Source organism: Castor canadensis, chromosome 7 (assembly GCF_047511655.1).
Source record: "Castor canadensis chromosome 7, mCasCan1.hap1v2, whole genome shotgun sequence".
Classification (NCBI taxonomy): domain Eukaryota; kingdom Metazoa; phylum Chordata; class Mammalia; order Rodentia; family Castoridae; genus Castor; species Castor canadensis.
In genome coordinates this window covers 41,412,053-41,436,276 of record NC_133392.1, presented here as the reverse complement: position 1 = coordinate 41,436,276, position 24,224 = coordinate 41,412,053, and the positions used below count along the sequence as shown (strand labels likewise).

Genomic DNA, 24,224 nt, shown 5'->3' with positions numbered 1-24,224 from the left:
CACTGTGAGAAACATCACACTAGTCTAGTCTTCATATTAAAAAGTGAGAAGGCTTGGGGTATAGCTTAATAGTAGAGCTCTTGCCTACCATGTTTGAAGTCCTGGGAATGGCTTCCATTCCCAGCACTGTGAGAAAAAAAGTAATAATAAAAGTGAGGACTAGAGAGGGCAAGAATGGACTATTTTTTCTAATGTAACATGATCAGTTAAAGAAAAGCAAGGACTTTCTTGTCTACATCTCACAGCATTAAGGAATCTACTCTTACTTTTGAATCATCAAGAATAGAATCATATACAGAAACATAAGCTCCTACCTGAAAAAATAACTAAAATAAAAATAGGGTAGGGACTTAAGAATATTACTCAAGTGATAGCGCACTTGAACCTGAGGGTCAAACTTCTACACAACCAAAAAAAAAAATGTAGCCATATAGAGCTGAACTCAAAATAGTGTTTTTTTCCATAGAGTGAAATCATTCAACATAAAGGTTATCCATGTGAGGAGTATGAAGTTGCAACCGAAGATGGATATATCCTTTCTGTTAACCGAATTCCTCAAGGCCTAATGCAAAAGAAGAAAAAAGGTACAGATTACCCAGTATCACCCCAACATGGCAATCTTCCCTACAAGTCTTACTTTTTTGTGATTTTAATGTGTAGAAGAGTCTAGATCCTCAGTACAGGCTGGGATACATTGGTCAGGTCCATCACCACTACCTTACCCCACCCTACACCCACTAATTATCTCAAATAAACATACAGTGTTTGCTTTTCAAAATACACCTTCAGGCTGGGGAGATGTAGCTCATGGTAGAACATGTGCTTAGCATGGGTGAGGCCCTAGGTTTAATCCCCAACACCACAAAAAAACAAAAAACACCTTTGAAAAATGTCTATATTTTGACCCCTTCTATCACCCAACTCATTCCCTAAAGTCCATCTATACAGATATTCTAGAACATTCTCTGTTGATACCTTGAACAGGACATGCCAACCAAGCTTATGAAGAATCCAAAGTCTAACATGGCACCTAGTGCTCACCACTATACACTCTATTCCTATCCAAAGAGCACCTCAAATATTTAAGATGGCACCTCGCTTTTCACTTTTTTACAGCTAGGCTTTACACATACAATTTTAATTTTTGGTACATGTTTATACAGCTTATATAATTTCACTTTTATATGTCAGATTCTCAGCTAATACTGACTTTTTAAAAATTCATCTTCGTTATCCAGTAGGCCCATTTCCTATTTCTGTTTAGTTCTATTTTGTTTAAGACTCTAACTCTACGTTTAAAGCAGCATTTACATTATTTGTCACATATATAGGTAATATAATTTCCTGTGTTCCTTCTATATGCTACGTACAATAGTAAGTGCTTTGCTTCCATTAATTCTTCCATTAATTCTCTTGATTTTTATGATATCTCTAAGAAACTGCCACTCATACAGTTTATATAATTTGCCCAGAAAATCTACTATTGTGTTGTACTCAAATCAAAATAGTTTACCAGTGTTGTCTGTGTTCTTAACTAGAACCAGAAAATTCTGGGCAAATACCATAGGCCTTCAATATAAAGATGCTTCAGGATTCTGTTTTATCCCAGTTTGTACACACGTAGGTATTTGAAAATCAACATTTTTTATGCAGCTGTGCCTTGTTCAGAATGTTTAGTGCTTTTAGACTCACAGTTTTCCCTTGGGACCACTATTTCATCAAATACCTTTGCAGCTTTCCCAGGCCTTCTTCTTCCCTGACCACCCCACACAATTGTGGCTCTTTGCTATATATTGGCATCTGGCCCCTAACCCTGCTTACTTCTCCCTAAAACACTTAGCAGCCCCTGATACAGATATTTGCTTATTGGTTTGTTGTCTGTCTCTCAGACAATTCACCTACTTTGCTTATGGCATATCCAGTAGCTAACAGGAGGCTGAGCATATTCTAGGTGCTAATAAAAATTTGTGGAATGAGTTAATAAACTTCGAATAAATAAATGAATAGCTTTGGAACACCAAGAGACTTTTCACTAAGCCCCATGAATCCTATAGTGTTGAGCAAGGAATGGCTCTTCCAAGCAGAGTGACCACAGTCACCACTATGTGGAGGCCACCTGCAGCTCCCACTCATGGATCAGGTTTTTCTTCTCATGTCCTGTTGGCTTAGACTAATTGCTAAGCAGCTTGTGGTTCAAGGAAGAATCTGCCTTTCAGTCTAGTCAGTGCACAATACTCCCCTCTAGTGGCTAATGTTATTCCTGATGCTCCTTATTCCATCTACAAGGAGGCAATTCTTTTTTTTTGCACAAGATTTTTAACAGGTATCTTTTTTCCATTTACATTCATGTGTACACAGTATTTGCATCACCCTCTTATACCCTTTCCCCACCTCCTCCCTCCCTCGGTGTCACCCCCCACCACCAGGCAGGAACTGTTCTGCTCTCCTGTTCTCTGATTTTGCAAAAGAAAAAAAAAAGAAATGACATTTTTGCTTGTTTAAGATACCTACATGGGGGTGAGGGGGTGGTTCAAGCATTTTTGGCAGCACTGGGGTTTGAACTCTGAGCCTCATGCTTGCTAGGGAGGTGTTCTTACTCCTTGAGCCACTCTGCCAGCTTCAAGGAGGCAATTCTTAACTTATGCAATGGGATACAATTCATTACTACAATTTTATTTTGATGCTCAAATCTTTCTGTACTGAAGGGAGCTCCTTTAAGCTGGCTGTGGGTCCTTTTAACATAAAGGAACCTTAATGTTAGAGCATTATATATAATATGTGTGTATATGTATAGATAGATAGATAGATAAACCCAAAATATACACATACATGTTAATCATTATACTGTCCTTTCTACTGGGCTGCTTCTGATATTTTCTGAGAAGCCCAGACAAGTTCCGTAATAATAATCTCACAAAACAGCAATGGAAGCTGAATTTTATCGATTTTTTCTCTTTGCCAGGCATGGGCAAATTTGTCACTTAGTCATAACAAAAATCCCATTTTACTAATGTGGAAGAAATTAGGACACAAGATAGTCAAGCTAGCAAACAGCTGAAGGGAGATTTGAACACAGGCTTTTCTGATTGGCATGCCCCTACATGTTAGGGAATAACAAGAAAGGCAGAAACATTTCACACGGTTTTAACTTCCTCTTGGCTGCAGGTTCCAGGCCGGTGGTGTTGCTGCAGCATGGCCTGCTCGGTGATGCTAGCAACTGGATTTCCAACCTGCCCAACAACAGCCTGGGCTTCATCCTGGCGGATGCTGGTTTTGATGTGTGGATGGGGAACAGCAGAGGAAACACCTGGTCTCGGAAACACAAGACCCTCTCTGTAGACCAAGATGAGTTCTGGGCTTTCAGGTATATGAAAATCTTGAGGATAGTGAGGGGCATAGGTGTTATTAGAAGAACTGGGTAAAAGAATTATGGTTTCATCCGGGTACAGTGGTTCACATCTGTAATCCCAGCTACTTGGGAATTAGAAATAAGAGGATCATAGTTCAAGACCAACATGGGGGGTGTGGGGGGGACGTTAGTGAGACTCCATCTCAAAACAGAAACTGGGTATGGTAATCATGTCTGTAATTGCAGCTATGTGGGAGGCATAGGTTAGAGGTTTGCAGTCCGAGTATGGCCCTGGCAAAATACACAAGAACCTATCAAAAAAAAAAAAAACAACCAAATCAAAAAGGGCTGGAGATGTGGCTCAAGTGGTAGAGTGCCTGCCTAGCAAGTGGAAAAGCATTAGTACTTCCAAAAAAAAAAAAATATATATATATATATATACATATATATATATATATGGTTTTTAATATTTAGATAATTCATTTTGTTTTTATTATCAATAGCCTAACATGATATCCCTCCATTTTTTAAGCAAGTTAATGATTCTTTGGGAGAAATCTGGAGGATATTGTGTTCCCCATATACATAGCTGAGTCTGTCTATTGGCATGAGAATGGTGGTTGATATCAGGTGATTGAAACTGAGATGAGAGAAGTGTAGATTCATTTCCTTGTAGGTGAGAATTCTGGGACTGATTTGTCCTTGTGTGATGATGAAGGCTAGCATACATAGAAGATGAGACCACACAGCACTAAAAAAAGAAGAGAAACTATTAGACCTTAGTGGCCAACAGTTTAACATCTCTCATGGCTTTACCAAAGGTTTTTTTTTTTTTCTTTTGCGGTACTGGGACTTGAACTCAGGACCTTCACCATGAGCCACTCAACTGACACTTTTTTTTTTGTGATGGGTTTTTTTCCAGATAGGGTCTGGCTTTGAACCATGATCCTGCTGATCTCTGCCTCCTGAGTAGCTAGGATTATAGGTATGAGCCATGGCATCCAGCTTTACCAAAGGTTTTTTAATGTCTTTAGTTAAAGTATCTATTGATATTTCATCAGGGATGTGTTCCTGCGACATCTTTAGTATTTTTCTTACAAAGAAATTTGTGTAGCCCTGTGCCACTCCGCTCACATGGTAAGAGGACCCTTCCACTCGAGGTGGATCATGTGTTCAGTAAATATTCACTATTGATTCTTATTAGTGTCAGCAGTTTGCTGACAGCCTGTGATCCAGACACAGCCATGCACTCCAGGCTTGAAATAAGTGCATCCAGAGTGCTGTGAGAGGCACAGTAACAAGTTAGCAGCACTGACACATCAAGAGATTGTTTGTAAACCCTGAGTGGAGAGGGGGTGTGGATGGTTCTGTGTGTATCCGATTATAACTTTTCATATAACTTTGTCTTTTCCCCTTGTAGTTATGATGAGATGGCTAGGTTTGACCTTCCTGCAGTGATAAACTTTATTTTGCAGAAAACGGGCCAGGAAAAGATCTATTATGTCGGCTATTCACAGGGCACCACTATGGGTAGGTTCAAAAAAAGTAGGTTTGTATACTTGGAAAGAAAGTGAAACTGTAGCACAAGCTCTGCCTGGAGTCAATCACCAATCCTTCCTCTCAGAACTGGCCTTCTCTTCAGTGGCTCTAAGAGCCGAAGCAAACAGGAAATGAAGTGACAGAGACCAGTGATATGACAGAAAGAACAAAGGCTTTGAAGTCACACAAATGTGGATTTAGATACTGTTTCTGACACCCTTTTGGTTGAAACCCTTGAGCAATTTCTTTAGCCATCCTGATCTCAGTTTCCTCAGCTTAGACCTATTATCATTACTCAACGTGAGAGTGTACGTAAGCTCTGTGAAGGTGGAGATTTTGCTCTAAGAGACATTTCTGGCACACTGTGCACTCAGTAAATGTGTGCAGTGAATGAAGCTTTGAGTTCAGCAGCTGCCACTGAGTAAGCAGTCAATAAGCAGAAAGCATTATCATCATATTATAAGCAGAACTGAGTCTTTCTCTTTTCCTGTAATGCCAATGTCTGAAATTATGTGCTGATATCTTTTTGCTTGAGATGAATTTGAGAGACTTTAATTGGTGGCCCCTATGGGATATAGATCACTTCCCCTGAGAGATGCAGACTGTGACCATCCTGACACTACATCAGATCAAAGCCAATAAGGAAAGTACGCTTGGCTTAACTTAGAAGAAAGCAAGATCTTAGAGTCAAAGCATGAACCATGAGGAGAAGGCTCTCTGGGACTGAGAATGCTTTACCTTCACCTTGAGACTAAACCCTGAGCTCAGGCTGGTGTATAGGTTTCTAAGGTGAAATGTGAGCAATTACTCATTAGAAGTAATATTTATTCTTCAATGAGTCAGTTGTGTCTAGCTTCTAGGATAGGGCTTATCCTCATGATGGAAAGATGAAGTTTTAAAAACAGCTTAATGTTTTGTCGCATTTGGTATCTGTGGTTTAATATCATCTTTATATCATCCTAGTCTTCACAATAATAATAGTTGCCTTTTATGTGCACCTACTAACTGCCAGCTATTATATATGTATCATTTTGCTTTACCACTACACCAGAATATGTGGGAAAGATTTGTATCCCTATTTTACTGATGCATAAATTGTGGACTAGTGAAAGAGCTAGGTATTAATAGTGAACCACTAAGCCAGGACATGTACCCATGGACTCCAGGTACATACTAAATAACAACTGTACAATGAGGCCTGTAATCTGAGTGGGAATTGTATGCACACATTCCTTAATTCCTACAAGAGCCTTACTGCTACCTCCATAGTTACTGGAGATTCTTAAGTCAAATCCTTCAAAAACCAAAAAGAGATGACCTAGAAAATCCATTATCATGCTGAAAATATTGTAAATTCAGACCAATAGTGTGGAAATCTCAGTCAGCTTTTGGTTAAGTCAAAAAATTCTTGTTGTTCCCTTAATTCAATAATACATCATGGTTTCAGTCTTTAGTCATTTGATTTCTGAGACCCCAGTAGGCGATCCTGTCTCTCTGGCCATAGATACTGACCTTCCAGGTGATTTGCTTCTGCAAAAGTTTGTAGGGATGATTAAATATTATCATCAAGTCCTGAGTTTGCCTTTTTTCTAGCTTTTCAACTTCAAGGAATGAAGTGGCCGCTTTACCTCTCTCTAAATTCCTTACATTTAGCCTCTGTCCTCAAGCCAGTAAGAAAGATAAAGTACTCTAAGTACTTTTTCTGAGAAATTTCAAGGGAAAAGAAGTTGCGATTGGAGGGGAATGTGCAAATCCAACATATTCTATGAAATTTCATATGTATCAAATTGTTCGAATCTATCCAGCCCCAGCAAACACATCCTAAGGAAAGAGGCTGAGACTCATGGCAAACCTGGCTAGCAAAGACTACATAACATATGGTCAGAGTCTCTAATCACTGAATTTTGTTAAGCAAATAGCATATGTAGTGTACAGCACAAGATTAACCTGACTCCAAAGATGGGTAAGTGCAGCAGAATAATTTACTATTTTTGTTTAATTCTCCCCCATCTTTCTTATTTGTCTAATCTTAATGTTACTGTCAGTGTCTGTTGAAAATGATGTAATTCACTGGGACTCCTTAGGTTTTAATCACTTTCCCAGGAGCTCTTTTCCTATAAAACGCTTCCAGCAGTCACTTATGATTATTACTCATAATGGTATTATGTCAAAAATGAAATTTAATTGTCAATGAAGAGCTCTAGTGGTTCAAGGGCTGTTAGAAATCAGGGCACAAGATTGCTTGGCTCATTTTTAACTGATGCTCTCTAGAAAACAGAAGGAATCTAACTTTCACATTTTCCTTTCTTTATTTTTTGATAGTATTAAGAGGTTCTAGGTCCTCTGTAATGTTCACAGGCCTTTTCAGAAATGTTTTGTCTATACTGAAATTGTTTAGCTTGACCTAGAGACAAAAGTGCAAATGATGAGATTAGATGCCATTGTGGGAGGAAGGAAGGAGCAAGAGAGCATAAGATTCTTCTAGTGGTAAATCATGGAGTTCTTAATAAGGAGAATTTGCCTAAAGAGACATACTGCTAAGGAGAGCAAGTCAAAAGTTCCCAAATCTTGACTTATGAGGGAAGTGCAATAATTTAATTCAAATAGAATATTATATGAGAAAGCAAATATAGCAGATGTCATGGGAAGTGTAGAGGAGTTTTTTCCTGTTGCCTCCCTGCCCCCAAAGAGCTTATGAATTCATAAAAGAAGAATTAAGACACAATCACACATAATCATTAAAATATCTTGATAGAGCTAGGCATGATGGCACAAATCTATAAATCCCAGCGTTGGAAGGTGAGTTTGAGACCAGCTTGAGCTACATAGGTAAATGTCTTTTAAAAAAAGAATTTTGGCAGAACTAAAATACACTTTTTATGAGTACTATGATATTCAGTGCCCATGCTGATATATTTTTCTCTCTTACAGGCTTTATTGCATTTTCTACAATGCCAGAGCTGGCTCATAAAATAAAAATGTATTTTGCTTTAGCCCCCATAGCCACTGTTAAATATGCAAAAAGCCCCGGAACAAAATTTTTGTTGCTGCCAGATATAATGATCAAGGTATGTGACACCTCAAATAATTCCTTGTGTGTGTAGAATGAGACCTGTTGAAACTATTCCAGGAATGGGAGGAAGGAGGATATAGGACAATGGTGAAGGGGGTAAATTCAGGTATAATAAATTTGATACATTGTAAGAACTTTTGTAAATGCCACAGTGTACCCCCACCCAGCAGAACAATAAAAAAGAGTAGATTAAGAAAACTGATGAAAATATCTACTTTAGTTAAAAAAAAGTCTTCCAGCTCAATTTCCTAAAACATATACTTCTAATGTGATGTTTTCTGATGATACTGTAATGACTACAATTTCATTTCATATTTTCACAGGGATTATTTGGCAAAAAAGAATTTCTGTACCAAACCAGATTTTTCAGACAGTTTGTTATTTACCTCTGTGGCCAGATGATTCTTGACCAAATTTGTAGTAATATCATATTACTTCTGGGAGGATTTAACACTAACAATATGAACATGGTAAGTAGGAGCCTTGTAAATTCCCACTGTCCTAAGTGAAGCTGGGAGTTATTAATCTTCCCTTCTTGAAGGTGAGACAATACCAGTGAAGACTTAGAGAAATGATGGATACCCAGTAATTTCCAGTTTCTAAGATAAAATGAAATGCTGGAAAAGTTTTCAGTGATTGAAGCAAGGTTAAAATTAGGGTATTGCTAGATATTAACTTCACAGATTATAGATGAAGAGATCTGAAAGCCCACAGGAAAATATCAGATAGAAAAAAGTGATTAGAACCTAGAAGTCAATAGACATTTATTTTTCAGGCTAAATATTCCTATAACAAACCTCACATCATTTACCTCTTGCCTCCACTTGGATCCCTTTGGTTTGTAATTTAAGTTAATTGATGGAAAGTTGGGGAGTTTCATTTGGCTTAGCATAGCTACTACCATTTGGCAAGTGTTACTGGATAGGTTCCCCAAGATGCTTACTCTGAGATGGAGATTAATATGCAGAATGATTTTGCTATTGGAATACCACCTAGAGAAGGAAGAGGACAGAACTTGGTAGGTGAAAAAGTCAGACTGAATAGCAGCAAGTCAGAGTTGATCCTATATAGTGACACTTCAGACTAGCCCAAAGTTGGGAGGAGAGGGCTATACCTTTATACTCCCACATCTACCAGTCAATTTATGCAGACCACACTGGTATTGAGAGATACATTGGGCAGGCATCTCTCTGTAGCTAGGTGATCCCCAATGAAGGCTGACAGTGGAGGGCTGTCTGTTAGCAGCACTCCTAGCTGATGGGGGAATATCTCTAGTTCCTGAATTTTTTTTTTCTTTTTAAAAGTCAATTATTTAAGTAAATGTAAAAATGATAAAATAAAAGGAAAAAAATTAAAATCAATTATTTCACTTATAGCTAGCATTTGATAGATACTTATTATCTGCCACGCTACGTTTTTCTTCTTAACACAAGTATTGTCAATATCCCCACTTTACTGAGATTCAGTAGGGTAAGTAACTTGCCCCAAATCACCTAAATATTAAACAGCAGAACTAGGTCCAATTCCTAAATATCTCTAGCAAAGTCTTTTATTTATTTATTATCTTATATATCTTTTCATTTTTTAAAATTAGGATATATTTGTTGTACAGAGGGATTCATAGTGACAATTCCAAATAAGCATATATTGTTCATTGGTTACATCACCCCCACCATCTTTCCCCCTTAACAGCCTCCCCCCGGCACTTGAAGCAGTTCCAAGAGGTTTCTTTGTTCTACTTCATATATGAAGTCCATCAACCATATACTCTCACCTTAATCTCCTTTAATCACCCTCCCCCCTCCCACAAGTAACCCCCCCACACTGTACCTATTTTATAGTCCTGTCTTTCATCATTAATATTTAACTCAATGTTCAAGGGGGTTCTCAATGTATCTGTGCTGTCAGTATACTTCATGTTGGTCCATTCAACCCCTTCCACTACTTTCCCTTACCCCTTTTACTTACCACCCACTATTATTCAACAGTTTTGAATACATATTCTTATATCCTCTACCTTCACAGATGTTATGTTTTATGATATTGTTGATGCTTTTTCATTCTTTTTTCCTTTCCCTCTTTGCCTGAGTTTCATTAAGTAGTTCCACTGTTACAAAAATGTTCTATATATGAGTTTGTATATGACCATGCTTGTTTTTGTGTATATGTTTATGTGGATCTATCTTTAATGTATGAGAGAAAACATGTGGCTTTTGTCTTTCTGAGCTGGCTTACTTTGCTTAACCTGATGTCCTCCAATTGCATCTATTTACCTTCAAACCTTATGACTGAGTAAAACTCCATTGTGTATATATATACCACCTTTTCTTGAGCCATTCATCAGTTGTAGGGCATCTGGGTTGTTTCTATAGTTTAGCTACTGTGAACAGTGCTGCTATGAACATTGGTGTACAGGTGTCTATTATATTCTGACTTACATGGGTAGATGCGCAGGGGTGGTATCACTAGATCATATGGCAATTCTATCCTTAGCTTTTTAAGAAGTGTCCATATGGCTTTTCATAATGGTTGTACTAATTTGCATTCCCACCAACAATGTATAAGGGTTCCTGTTTCACCGTATTCTCACCAACGTTTGTTATTGCTTTTTCCCTTGAATATGGCCAATCTAAATGGGGTGAGATGAAATCTTAGTGTAGTTTTCATTTGCATCTCTTTTATAACCAGGGAAGTTGAACATTTCTTTATGTATTTACTGGCCATTTGTACCTCTTCCTTTGAGAATTCCCTGTTTAATTCATGTGTCCATTTCTTCATTGGGATGTTAATTCTTTGGAGGTTGAGGTTTTTTTTGAGTTCCTGGTAGATTCTGGGCATTAGTCCCTTACCAGATGAATAGCTGGCAAAGATTATCTCCCATTCTGTGGACAGTCCTGAATCTCATGATTGTACAGAAGAAGATTTTTTATGTAGTCCCATTTGTTCATTCCTTCTTTTAGATGTTGAGCCTTTTGAGTTTTGCTTAAGAAATTGTTCTTTATGCCTATCTATTCCATTGTATTTCCTACATCTTCTTGTAGTTGTTTCAGAGTTTCAGGCCTTATATTAAGGTCTTTGATTCACTTTGAGCTGATTTTGGTACAGGGTGACAGACAGGGATCAAGTGTCAGTCTTCTATATAGGGATATCCAGTTTTCCCAACAACATTTGTGGAAGAGGCTGCTTCTTCTCCATTACGTGTTTGGACTCCTTTGTCAAATATCAGTTGGCTGTATCTGTGTGGGTTTATGTCTGAATCCCTTGGTCTTCATGTCTGTTATTGTGCCAATAGTATGCTGTTTTTATTCTTATTGTTCTGTAGTATAGTTTTCAAGTTGGGTATTGAGTTATATATTTATTTTTGCAGTCCTAGAGATTGAAGATTGAAACACTCTCAGATGAATAATATAGGTTCCTAGAAATCTATGAGCATGTGTGCATTACTGTTTCATAGATAATTACTAATAATTTTATGATATTCCCTTTTCTTAGTCTGACACCCTGGATATTTGGTCTTGACAAGGTGAATGTTTTGAGAGTTTTCCCATGTCCCACAAACCATTCATGCTTTGTTACAGAGCCGAGCAAATGTATATGTTGCCCATACTCCTGCTGGAACATCTGTGCAAAATATTCTACACTGGAGCCAGGTAGGAATGCAGAATTTGTAATCCTTGCACCTTTTGTCTGAAATAGTAAAAAACTCCAAGTGTTTGTGTTTATGCCAAGAACAAATGCAATCAGGTAAATGATGTTTCAACTGTGACCTTGATATAGATCATTGAAACTTTTTAGGAGATGGAAAGAAATGACAAGAGCAGCTTAAGAATATCTTTAGTGCATCTTAAAAGTAGGGTGGTCTAAGTGAGTCCTGTCTCCATCTCTAGCCACCTCAAAGACATGCTTAGAGGAAATTACATTTCTACATTCTCCTTTCTGGCTCTTCTAGCAGCATGGTCAAGTAGGAACAAAAAAGATAAGGGTGCCTCATTGCCCAGAGAGAGTTTTATAGAGGTCCTTTTTGCTACACTCTTCAAAATTCTGAGTTGAATGAAATTTGGTCACATTGCACAACTTCAGGGAGCACTTCTCCATTGTGTCTCTGGAATTGTGCCAAATACCCATCCACATAGATTACAATGAGATGTACTTCCTGGCGTGTATTATGTGATGGTCGAAGGTTTCTGTACTCTTTCTTCCTGAAAGAGCTTAATTGTTGCATTTACAATTTTCTAAAAATTATCCCAATATGGAATGGGAAAACAGAGCTTTAGTCTCTGCTTCCCTAATAATTGCACATGTGATAGGCACATTTCCACCACCCCTCCAACTTTGAACACCGTGCAAGTTTTCTCTCCTTTTAGGCAGTGAGTTCTGGGGAACTCCGTGCATTTGACTGGGGGAGTGAGACCAAAAATTTGGAGAAATGCAATCAGGTAAGAAAGTCAAATACCATCTACTGAAAATATATCTTTTGGAAATGTGTGAGGAGGACATTATAGTAACAGGTGATTCTAGGAATCAAAATAAAATATAAGAAGTTAAGCAGAAAATTACAGTTAGTGTTTAACTTTATTTGAAAATGAAAAAGTAGATTAGCAAGAGGCCTCTCTGCTTCTCTGATGGAGTAGGAGGCCTGTTTTGTTAAGGCTGCCTTGTAGCGAGGCAGTGGGCTTCTCAGGAACAAGAGAAGGTAGACTTAGTCCAGAAATAAGTGTAGCCTATTATAGGTACCAGAAACTTCCTTTTAGGATCAGAACAGACAAATGGGAGTGGTGACAGTGTGGAACAGTGAAAAGAACATGAAATGGTGAGGATTTTTGTATTAGTTTTGCCTTTGCACCAAAAATTTGTGTGACAGTGGGTAGGCTACTTCAATTTGCCAGAACTCATTTTCTTTAAGACAAAAAATATTGGATTAAATAATCCTTAAGAATTCTTCTTGATCACACTTTTAATGAATGTGTGATGTACAAGTTCATAATACAAAAGAAATAGTTACATTATTTTACAAAATATGTAGCCAGTGCTGTGCATATTGTACTTGACATCCATTGCCACACATCACCTAGATATAAAATGCTAGAACACTGGACTGAATGTGTAGTTACCCATGGATAAAAACCTCTCAATCATATTTATCCACTTCTCTTTTTTAGATCCTTCTTCACTGTTTTCTACAATATGCCTTTAGAGAAAGTATTCCTGTTCTAAAATGGTTTTAATTTATCAGCATCTAGTGGACTGAGTTCTAGAGAAAGTGATGCATGCAGACTAGGCACTGGAAAATAGTAATGGAAAAAAACAGAAAAAAATATAAAAAGCCAGATGTGACTTTTAGTCCAATATTTTCACCTGTACAATGAGAAAAAATATTACTGACTCTGTAAAAAATTCCAAACTTTCATTATCTAGATGTGTTTTGTCAAGTGATCTAGTAAGTTATTACTAGGAACTGATGCTCAACCATGTCAAATAACTTACTTTAAAGTGAGGAGTGTAACTCCAACACCCATGCACCTTTCACCACCACCACAGGGCATCCTTATTATGTTTACTTGAAATGTAAATTATAAGTTTGCAAGTCCAAATATTATTTAGAGTTAAAACTATTTTTTTTTCTAGCCAACTCCTGTAAAGTACAAAGTTCAAGATATGACAGTCCCAACAGCAATGTGGTCAGGAGGTCAGGACTGGCTTTCAAACCCAGAAGACGTGAAGACACTACTCTCTGAAGTGACCAACCTCATCTACCACAAGAACATTCCTGAATGGGCCCATGTGGATTTCATCTGGGGGTTGGATGCTCCTCACCGTGTGTACAACGAAATCATACATCTGATGAAAGAGGAGGACACCAACCTGACCCAGGGAACCTGCAAGGCCACATTATAAAGCTTCTGTTATTGACATCTTGTAGAAACAGTTTCTTGGAACGTGGGGCTAGGGTCATGAGTAGAGGATTTTTGAGAGGGATTTTCAGAAGTAGAAACCTACCCTATCAGTGGAAGAGAGGAAAGAGATCTAGTAGACATTCTTTCAGATTTCTGCATTTGGAACTAAAACTGAGATATGCATTTCTTTTCAGTTTGTTAAACTAAACTAACTTGGTGAACACAGGATTCCTGTGCTGTGATATCTTCTATCATCTTGAAAGATAGATTTTACTTGACAACAGAAAATATGGAGACACTCACTACATCATTTGGGGAAACTTCCCTTAAACATTTATATTGTTCTGTAAGCCTTATTTTTGGAGCACTAAGGTAAAATGACAACTGGGACAGACATTGAGTTCATACCTCTCTGGATTGTTGGCTTGAACAAAATAAGCTGGACATTTCCATCTTATTAACTATGGAGACAGGACCCTACCTCAGGAAGCCAAAATGCTTTAGCGACAATAAAATCAATGTGTGCTATGGATGAGATAAATGTTAAATTGACTCAGAATAAGGCCAATTTTATGGCTGGATATCAGAGAAGGTAATTTTGTGGGATGTTTATGAGTTTTCCAGTAAATGCATTATGGGTTGCAGATACTGTGTATGCAAATGTCAGTACCTAGATTCTAGTCTTGTTTACAGCCTGTTGCTAGGAGACCTGCTACCCAATTTTCTACCTCCAAATATTAAAAGCTAGGAAGAAAATTTTACAATGTCATGAGTATAATGACATAATTGTCATATATTTTATTCTTAGATCTCAACAAAGTTATTATTAGAGAATCCCCCAACTTACACATAAATCTAGATTTATTTCTCTAGAAAATTGTTCAATTTTCACAGTTTCAAAGATGACAGTGGGGAATTATCTGAGTAATATTTTGCAAAATCTATTCTGAAACCAAGTCAAAGGTACTCTGTATATATTGAAAGAATACTGTTGAAGGTATACTACTGTGTAAAGTTCCTCATATTTTTGTGGCCCAGAGTCACCTGGAAACTCAGTCTAATGCTAATGGATTTTTAAAATTTTATTTACAGACACTAAAGACTTCAGAATCTATACAAATTACTACTTCCCTCAAAGCCTGCACAGAGTTCTATTAGCATTTCCAGATTTGATTTTTATTATACCTTTGTTTTATTCAAGGAAAAGTAAATCTTTCATTCTTAGAGTTTATTGTTACAGCATTGTATCCGTAGCACGGCTTAGTCTATACTACAGCCATGCCTGAGTCAGCCTTGATTTTCAAAATTCAATCATATTTTTAAAGTATTTTTATTTCCAGTCAGTCTCATTTGCAAAGGAAGTAAAACAGATATTTTTGTATTTATCATTTCTCACTTAGAAATGTAAAGTAGATACAACCTCATTATAGTTCTCTATTTTGTGAAGAAGTTCTTTATTCAAATACGTTACAAGCACATTTTAAATTGCATCAATAAAAGCAAACCAAACTGGACTTGGCAATATAGGGATGGAGCAAATGCTTACCATATGTTAGGCCCTGGTTCAAACACAGCACCCCCAAAACACAATAAAATAAATAAACAACAATAACATGCTGTGTTCACCTTATATGTACAAGAGGATCATAAATGTTACACATCAGTTTATTTATTTTTGGTGTTGGCAATCAAACCCATGGCCTTGAGTATGATAAGCGCACTGTACCAACAAGCTACACTCTTAAACCCACGAGGATAATTCTGAACAGACATTTTGATAGCTACATGACTTGCTCAGACCAAAGTAGTTTTTACTTGAAAACTGATACCAAAATGTAGAATGGCAAGCTGATAAACCAGCTCTCTGAAAACAAGCAAGCAAACAAACAAAACTGCTTTGTAACATTTGCCAGTTTCTATGGTGTAAACAATCTGCTCATTGCTGACAATTGATGCATACTTTTATTGAAGTTATTTCATCACAGGAATATTTACATTGGAATCTCTACTGCATACCCTTCTATATAAATGTAGATACTTTGATTCTTCCTTAGTACTTAGAGTCACCTGAGAGGAAAAGTTGTCTCCTAAGACATTAGTATGACTGACAGGCTCCTTATAAGCATGACACACTGAGAAGAAGGAATACTATCTCAGGTAACTCTGATCTTCTTCTCCAGGAGAAACTAAGTTTGAAACATCAGTTTGTGACAGAAGCAGAGACTCCCACAACTTCGTTGATTCCCCTAGAAGGATTGTGGCCATGGTGAACTCCATTGAGTAAAAATCATTATAAACACATAGCTTTCAAAACCATTAACCATGGCAGCCATCATTATCCCTATAAAGTGAGTCTCCAAGATGGAGATAAAATCCAGACTTTTAGCTGTGTCTCTGTCTCTGTGAGGTCATAGGATTATGATGTCTTCCTTAGCATTAATTCAATCTGGGAAAATTTTAGTTTCTGTGCAATATCCAGTGGGCTCTCACCTTGCTGAAAAGGAAAAAAAATATAATTATTTACTTACAATAGAGTCCAATGGCAATGATAAAGCTCTAGCAAACAGTTTTGACTAACTCAAACTTGGCAAGGGCTTTCTATGTCATTCAGTTCTAAAAGTAATGAGTAACTTTGTTTTTTAATGAGAACAACTAATTATTGTCAGTAGGGACAATGAACTTGCTTCAACACAAGGCCTACATGAGAAGTTTATGCTTCTAGGAGGACCTTAGACCATGGTTCCCAGATCCTTACCTTATCCTTTATCCTGGGGTCTGCATGCGCTTCCAGGAGGAGAGGGATGAGAGTCTGGTTTTTCATTCTGCAAGCATAATGTAAAGCTGTGCAGCCATACTGAAACACAAAGCCCAAGGTTGCAGCACATCAGTGAGGCTCTCCAGCATATGACCTCTCTCGTGGTTGTTCACGTTTAGTAGTGTATAACTAAGCAAAAGTGTCTGCAAACCATCCATGAGCCACTGTACTTCTTATACTAAAAATGTACTCAATAAGTACATCAATATCCCATAAGCCACAGATATCTTCCCCTTTCTCATGTTCTGTTCCAAACTACAGAATGCAACCTATAAAAATCTGATGCTGAATTACACCAAGCTCTCTTTTTAGAATTCTATATGTCTGAGCAATCATCACCTTGATCATTTTACCATCTTTCCCTTAAAGTGTTTCCACAGGCTCAAGTTGCTACCATTTGAGCCTCTCTGCTAGACCTTTTTTCATTTGTTATTTTTGACATAAGGTCTTGCTTTATGCCTAGACCAGCCTGCACTGCAATCTTCCTATTTTTGCTTCCCCACAGTAACTGGGATGACAGACATGCACCACCATGCCCAGCTATTGGTTGAGATGAGGTCGGTCAAACTTCTCTGTCTGGGTGGGCCTCAGTGATCTTCCCAATCTTCACCTCCCAAGTAGCTAGAATTACAGCTTGAGTCACTGCTCCCACCCTGTCCCCACCTGTCTGAAAAAGGCAGGTAAGCATGTCATTGCAGTTTGCAAAGAAGTCCACACTTTGTTGTAATTCATATTATATATTATAAAATAGTGGTTATACTCTGTTACAACCAATTTAAAACATAATACAGGTCAAAAAAAGTATAGCTGAGAATTTGTGCTTAAAATTTTGCCTTTAAAAAAGCAACCAAAAAAACCATGGTTTTAGTAAGAGGGGAAATAATATCCTTAACCATCAACACTAACAGTATTAATTCTGGATCATTTCCCCCGGAAATTTTTCAAAGATTGAAGGAAATAATGATTTAATCACTTATTCTTATTGAGCAATGGCATGATGAATGGAAGATCTGAATCTGAATGTTTCCATATGAAATAGAGTTTACTTAACCAAAAACACAAAACACTGCATCATTTACAGTTAGAATATGAGTCACAAGATTCAGATGGTGGATTCTGTGTGTGTACACATGCATATGTGTGTGCATAGGAATGTAACATCTCTACCTAGAGACAGATATCAACACAAATAGCCAGAAAAATATCCTAGAGAAATTTTGGTCACAGACATAACTTTTAAGTTTTTTAAATTTAAATGAAAAGATCAAGAAAAACCTTCAAAAATCTTTTATTTAACTTTTGATAGTCTCTTAATAAATTTCAAAGATGATTAAGGGAATAATGTACATAGAAGTAATCTGTACAAATTAGTACGAAAATTCTATTTGAAATAAAATGAAGCCTTGCATTTCATAAACTTTTCTTGCTCTATCTCTCTGTCTTTGCTTCTCTTTCTCTGTTTCTTTCTCGCTCTCTCTCACACACACATACACACCTGCCTTCAGTTAAACATGACTCAAATAACAATCACTAAAATAATTAATAGAAATGGGGATGAGACACATTCTCTACTACTGTAATACACAGAGAAGTTAAGCATCACAAATAGGATGGTTGTTATAGAATCACATTTCAGATTATTTTTTTCAATAAAACACTGGAATTAATGTAAGAAATTAACTGCCATAAAAATATACTTTTGACCTGTTGTGTGTATTTAAGACAGAAAAATGAGTACATGGGTCAAAGGTAAAAGGTGAAAACAAAAACCTCACATTTCCTACAGGAAGAAGTTAGCTGATACTGCTCCTGTTATCAGTACTAGGATTTTTCTCTGACCTTTATCCTGATTTGCCTCTCATTTGTAAAAGGGAATCTTTCAATGCGGGTATTATGGCACACACCAGTAATCCCAGCTACACAGGAAACGTAGGTAGGAGGATGGCTATACTGAAAAATAAATTAAAGCAAAAATGCCTGGGGACATGTCATGTTCAATTAGCAGAGCACTTGGTAGCAAGAGAGAGGCCCTGAGTGCAAACCCCAGTAGTGCCAAAAAATAAATAAATAAATAAATAAATAGATGAGGTCTCTGTAGTTGAGACCTTGACTGCAGCAGCAGCTGTTAACATCCAGTGAGCACTTACTTAAAAGCCAAGCTTTACATGAATCCACTCTATAAGATACTCACTATCAATATCTCCATTTTACAAATGAGGAAACTAAGAGTCAAATAAATTTACAGCTTGTCCAAATCCACTTATATGATAACATTAGGTTTCATATAAGCATTCGGACTTCTGCTTCCTAACTACTTAGTATTTTGTTATCAGAAGTTCATTTTCCTTAATTTTTCACTGATGTCAAAGCCAGTTATCTTTAAAATGTCCTATAATCAATAAAGATGTTATTCTTACAAGCTTAGTAGAAGTATATAAATAAGCTCAAAGTTGCCTGACTGGCAGTGAGTAAAAAAGAAAAGAAAACTAAATGTAAAATAAAGCAAGCAGCTGTGTAGATGATAAGTACACTATCTACTAATGCCACTTTGGACATTATTTCAAAATGACTAAACATGCAAACTTACACAGTCCGTAGCATTAACTTCAACACCAGCACCAAGGAGCATTCGTACAAGATATTCATTCTGCTTTGTCTTTGATACCTATTAAAAAGGCAAGTATAAGACAGTTTGTTTTACAAACATTTTCTCCATCTTGTGTCTGACTACTTTAGTCAATAGGCTTCATTTTAATCCCAACATTCCTGTGAAGTTATGCATATTTCTTAAAATTTCTCCCATCTCCAACATCAATTAAAGCCATACTACTCAGAGTGTGCTCTTGAATAGCAGCCTCAACACCCAAGAACTTGTTCAAAATACCCATTCTCAAGCTCCACCCCAGACCAACCACAACCTTCTGAGGATGGGACCTAGTTCCTAGTTCCCTTCCTGACTCAAAACTCTTCATACTTTCCCATTGCTCTCAGCACAAATCTAAATTCTTCAGTGTGTCCTGTCTAGAGCATGTGGCTTGGCCTTTTCTCACACTACACCTCCTAGCTCACCCTGCCTTACGTACACTGGTCTTTTGCTAAGCCATTGCACAAAATGTTGGTTCTATCTGGAAGCTTCCCTCCCTTCTTTGCCTAGAAAATTCATCTTTCATATCTCAGCCCAAGCTTCAAATCTCTGGCTTTTTCTAAAAATCCTGACCAGGAAAATACCTTTATTCTAGGCTCTCATAACACCAGTCACCTCTCTGTATCAACTGCTTCATGGTGATTTCATATGCATTTGAGCCAGCTGATTAATTACTCTCCCTACCATGCTGTATTTTCATGAGGCAAGAACTGTGTCTATTGGGTTCCTCATTGTGTCTCTAACACCAAGCACAGTGTCTGACACAGAGTAGACTATGACAAAGAAATGATGAAGGAGTGAACAAATGAAGTGAATTAGGGATCCTCAGAAATTCACTTTTCCTTTCTAGTCTCTTAAGATTCACACCACACAACAGTTAGAGTCTCCCCCCACAGCAGGTCACTTGAGAAAGCAAAGTGACATGCTCATGGCATTTGACCCCTTCATCATCTAAAGTTCAACCCAGATGTCTTCTTTCCATATGCTTCTCTTCTGTGTTACATTCTTAATCATTTTTCTCCTCCTGCCCTTCTCTGAAGTGACTTGATTCTTTCTTATTTTCTCCCTTACATGTTGATTATTCTTTATTCGGTGCAAATTTATAATTTCAGATCCCATTAATAAATAGTGTAAAGTGTAATTGAAGCCAGGCTACTCCAAATACTGATTGTAGTTAGTATTTTTGTTTATGCCTCCAGCTTCTAAATATTGGACCATCTTAGAAAGCAGAGTTGTATGTCAACAAATCTTACATGAGCCTTGCTAGTCAGTCATGGTATTTTTCTTCAGAACCTCTAAAAAGATTTGAAAATGAATGATACATTCCTTCTGCTTCAAAATTACAAATATTCAAATGATATATGCTAAATACACAGTGAGTTTTTCAAGAAATCTTCAAGGATATACACAGATTATATGTTTATTAGTAAATTGAAGTTTTCCTAATACTTCATATATCAAAACCAACATGATGTTTAAGTAGATTTCCTCAAATTCTTTAATATTTAAGGATCCAAGGAGATAATATTTCCATCTGTCAGAATGTACTGGAGCTTCTATTAACAGGAACAACTAATGTCCATGGTCTATTCCCTGTAAAAAGGAGGGGGGGACATTTAACTGGAGAAAATTATGCATTTATTGACTCATCTCTCAAATGTGGAACTGGCTTCAAGGGGAACCAGACTGGAAAAAAAAATGAGTCAGTGCAGACCTGTCACTCTATTTGAAGAAAACAAAAAAACAAAAAGAAACAAGAAAAAAGAAACCTCATGTTCCATCTTCTTCTCATAATATGACTCCATCTTTATACCAACTAATTTCTTTATTCAAAAACACTGTCCTGCCAATGGCCCATGCAAGTATGATTCAATTCATCAAGGTGAAAGACAGACATCTGATTCTCCTGTGTTTGTCAACTTCCAGATGCAAATTCCTTGGGCTCACCTAACTCACCCCAGAATGAGTCCTTAATAATCAGAAACTCAGAGAAAGATGTACAAAAACATAAACTCCTCCTACAAAACAATTAAAAACATAGTAGAAAGAGGACTTTTTTAATGGTCAGGATTTTTGTGCTTTTTTCAGATGATTCTTAGTCAAAATTGCATTATTTTTCTAAGTAAACCTTGCACAGATTGATTTATCATTGGTTAACTACTTTTGCTACCTTTCACTTTACTTTAATGGTAGCATTGCATGTATATGGGAAATATCTGTTTTGGAATGCAGATGGTTCAACTCAATGACTCAATTTAGAATTTTTCAGCTTTGTGATGATGGGAAAGCAACAGACATTCAAAAGTCAGTGATACGTAGTTTGATAGTTTCTCCTGGTGCTGGGCAGTTGCAGTGAGCTGTAACTCTCAGTCACCTACCTGATCATGGGTGTCAACAACCAATACTCTACAGTGGACTGGGTTGCTGGGCATTTTTTGCTTATTATAATTTTATATTATGAAAGGTTCATGGGGATATAATGCCATCATCAGACAAGTACTGCCTGTAAAAATCAGGGCTTATTCTCTTACTGTGTACAACATCCCACTGCCTGGGAAAACTTGTGAGTCACACCCTCACTCTCCTACACATTTGCCCTTTACCCTAATAAATGTACTCACCATCAGGAAATACCCAATAAGCAGGACAGGCATTAAAAGAACAATGAGTAGGTAATCAAAGAAGGTAAATCTTTTCTTCACAGCATAATGCAAGCAGGTTCTCTCTTTCTACAAATTAAGAAAAGGATTCTTTATTTCAAAATTCACATTTTCAGATTTCTATATCAAAAAGTTTAGTTGATGGCTTTTATTTTTAAGGTCCTCATAACACCTCTTTTTGTGGTGTATGTCTGATTAATGAGCTCAGGTTTCTTTTGACAAGAATATTGAACAGTCCAGTCCAAAGGAAAAAATGGGGAAGGACTAATAACAACAGAGATGAATGAACATTTTACAAACCATCAAAGGTTGGATCCTCACACTCATTTTAGTTTTTGAGGGAAAAAGTATACTGAAATTTGAACATAGGACTGAACTTAGTATGAAAAGCTCTGGTTATTCTTTAATCATCTACAGTGGATGATTGTCTATTGTGAGGCTTGTTTATAGGAAAATCTTAACCACAAGGCAATTTCTCTATGGTCCCTCATGCATACAGCCAATGCTTGAAGAATGCAAATAATTTAGTTCTCTAAACATGGCAATATTTATCAGGTGATGGACTTTAGCTTTTCAAAGTAATAGGGATTGTGAATACTCAGGACCTCATAACCAAAAAGGGGTAGAAACATGCACAAATAAATCTAATGCAAAATCAATAAAAAGAAAAGGAAACGAAGGAAGAAAAGAGAGACTAGTTTCCTCTTGAGGGGGACACTGTTCTTCAGTAAGAACATATTGTTTTCTAAATATCAAGGTATTTGTCTTATCTGTAGTTTTTGGAAATTAAACAATAGTGTAATAACAGAATTTAGAATTACCCATTATCGTACAGTCCAGAACTAACTATGACATTTTGTATTTTCTTCAGGTCATTCTAAATGCATAGATGTGGTATTTTAAAATGTAGTACCATATTGTATAGTTAAAATCATAGCTTTCATTTTTTCAGCTTACAGATGCACATTTAGATTGTGTGCAGTTTTAATGATATTCAACATTTTTAAGTATATAATTGAAATGGCTGCATGGCTTTCTGCCAAATGGAGTTACTCAAATTTAATTACCATATCTATTGGACATCCCAAGCTTTCAATTTTCATTTTTATAAAGAATATTGCCTGACATTCTCACTCACAAAACTTTGTCCACAACTCTCAATTTGTCTTAAGCCTAAGTTTCTAAAAGTAGAATTCATGGAACGAAAGGTATTGATGCTTAGATGATAATAATTCAAACTTCCTTGTCAACATTTAATTTTCTTTTCTCATCTTGGTCAGTTGACAGACAAAAAAGGGGAGTAGAGCATGTTTATGTTTTAATTTCCAATCAACTTGCTTTCCATAGACCCAATCAATGTTTTAATGTTTTGTATAGGCATGTGCTTCTGAATTACCAGCAGAGCTTTTGTTTACTTGTTTTTAAGGACTTTGTTTGCTTTAGTACTTTTGGGGTTTTTTTGAAAGTTTTATTTTTTTCTTTATTCATTTATTTATATGTGCATACATTGTTTGGGTTATTTCTCCCTCCTGCCCCTCCCCCCTATACCCTCCGTGTCCCCTACACCCTCCTCGCTTCCAGGCAGAACCTGTTCTGCCCTTTTCTCCAATTTTGTTGAGGATTGTTGAAGAGAAAACATAAGCAATAATAAGAAAGACAAAGCGTTTTTGCTAGTTGAGATAAGGATAGCTATACAGAGAGATTCCTAGCATTGTTTCCATGCACAAGTGAATTACAATACAAATTGATTCATCTCTACCTGACCTCTTCACTACTTCCTGTCACTTTCCCATATTGACCACTTTCATTTTAAGGTTACTGTATTAGCTTCTCTGCAGTGGGGACATCAAACACTTTCAAGTTTTGGGTTTCTTACCTTCCCCTATTCCTCCTGTATGTGTTCTCCCCTTAACATATGACCCAAGTCTAATAATATTACTGCATTTGTTTTAGATCTAAAGTCCGCATATGAGGGAGAACATACAATTTTTGGTTTTCTGAGCCTGGCTAACTTCACTTAAGATGATGTTCTCCAGTTCCATCCATTTACTTGCAAATGCTTCAGTACTTTTAAAAGTAATTCATATACCACCACCAACAGGTGTTGGCGAGGATGCAGGGAAAAAGAAACCCTCTTACACTGTTGGTGGGAATGTAAACTAGTACAACCACTCTGGAAAAAAATTTGGAGGCTACTTAAAAAGCTAGACATTGATCTACCATTTGATCCAGCAATACCACTCTTGGGGA

At 37.0% G+C, this 24,224-nt stretch overlaps 2 protein-coding genes across 6 annotated transcripts in view; one reads left to right on the top strand and one right to left on the bottom strand.

The window, feature by feature from the left end:
* Positions 1-15,377, top strand: part of Lipm (lipase family member M) — a 33,716-nt gene extending 18,339 nt beyond the window's left edge. For 3 of the 4 annotated variants that reach the window (XM_074078817.1, XM_074078815.1, XM_020170943.2), the window contains 8 exons: positions 467-584; positions 3,166-3,364; positions 4,770-4,879; positions 7,820-7,956; positions 8,285-8,431; positions 11,540-11,611; positions 12,326-12,397; positions 13,587-15,377. In XM_074078817.1, the coding sequence (XP_073934918.1) occupies positions 566-584; positions 3,166-3,364; positions 4,770-4,879; positions 7,820-7,956; positions 8,285-8,431; positions 11,540-11,611; positions 12,326-12,397; positions 13,587-13,856 (1,026 nt within the window). In that variant the 5' untranslated portion in view covers positions 467-565 and the 3' untranslated portion in view covers positions 13,857-15,377. The remainder of the gene's footprint in view (positions 1-466; positions 585-3,165; positions 3,365-4,769; positions 4,880-7,819; positions 7,957-8,284; positions 8,432-11,539; positions 11,612-12,325; positions 12,398-13,586) is intronic. The other variant, XM_074078814.1, reaches the window with a different exon arrangement.
* The window catches only part of Ankrd22 (ankyrin repeat domain 22), a 32,344-nt gene continuing 23,399 nt past the window's right edge, over positions 15,280-24,224 (bottom strand). For both annotated transcript variants that reach the window (XM_020170940.2, XM_020170939.2), the window contains exons 3-6: positions 21,936-22,043; positions 19,258-19,335; positions 16,611-16,709; positions 15,280-16,349 (exon numbers count right to left, since the gene is read on the bottom strand). In XM_020170940.2, the coding sequence (XP_020026529.2) occupies positions 16,272-16,349; positions 16,611-16,709; positions 19,258-19,335; positions 21,936-22,043 (363 nt within the window). In that variant the 3' untranslated portion in view covers positions 15,280-16,271. The remainder of the gene's footprint in view (positions 16,350-16,610; positions 16,710-19,257; positions 19,336-21,935; positions 22,044-24,224) is intronic.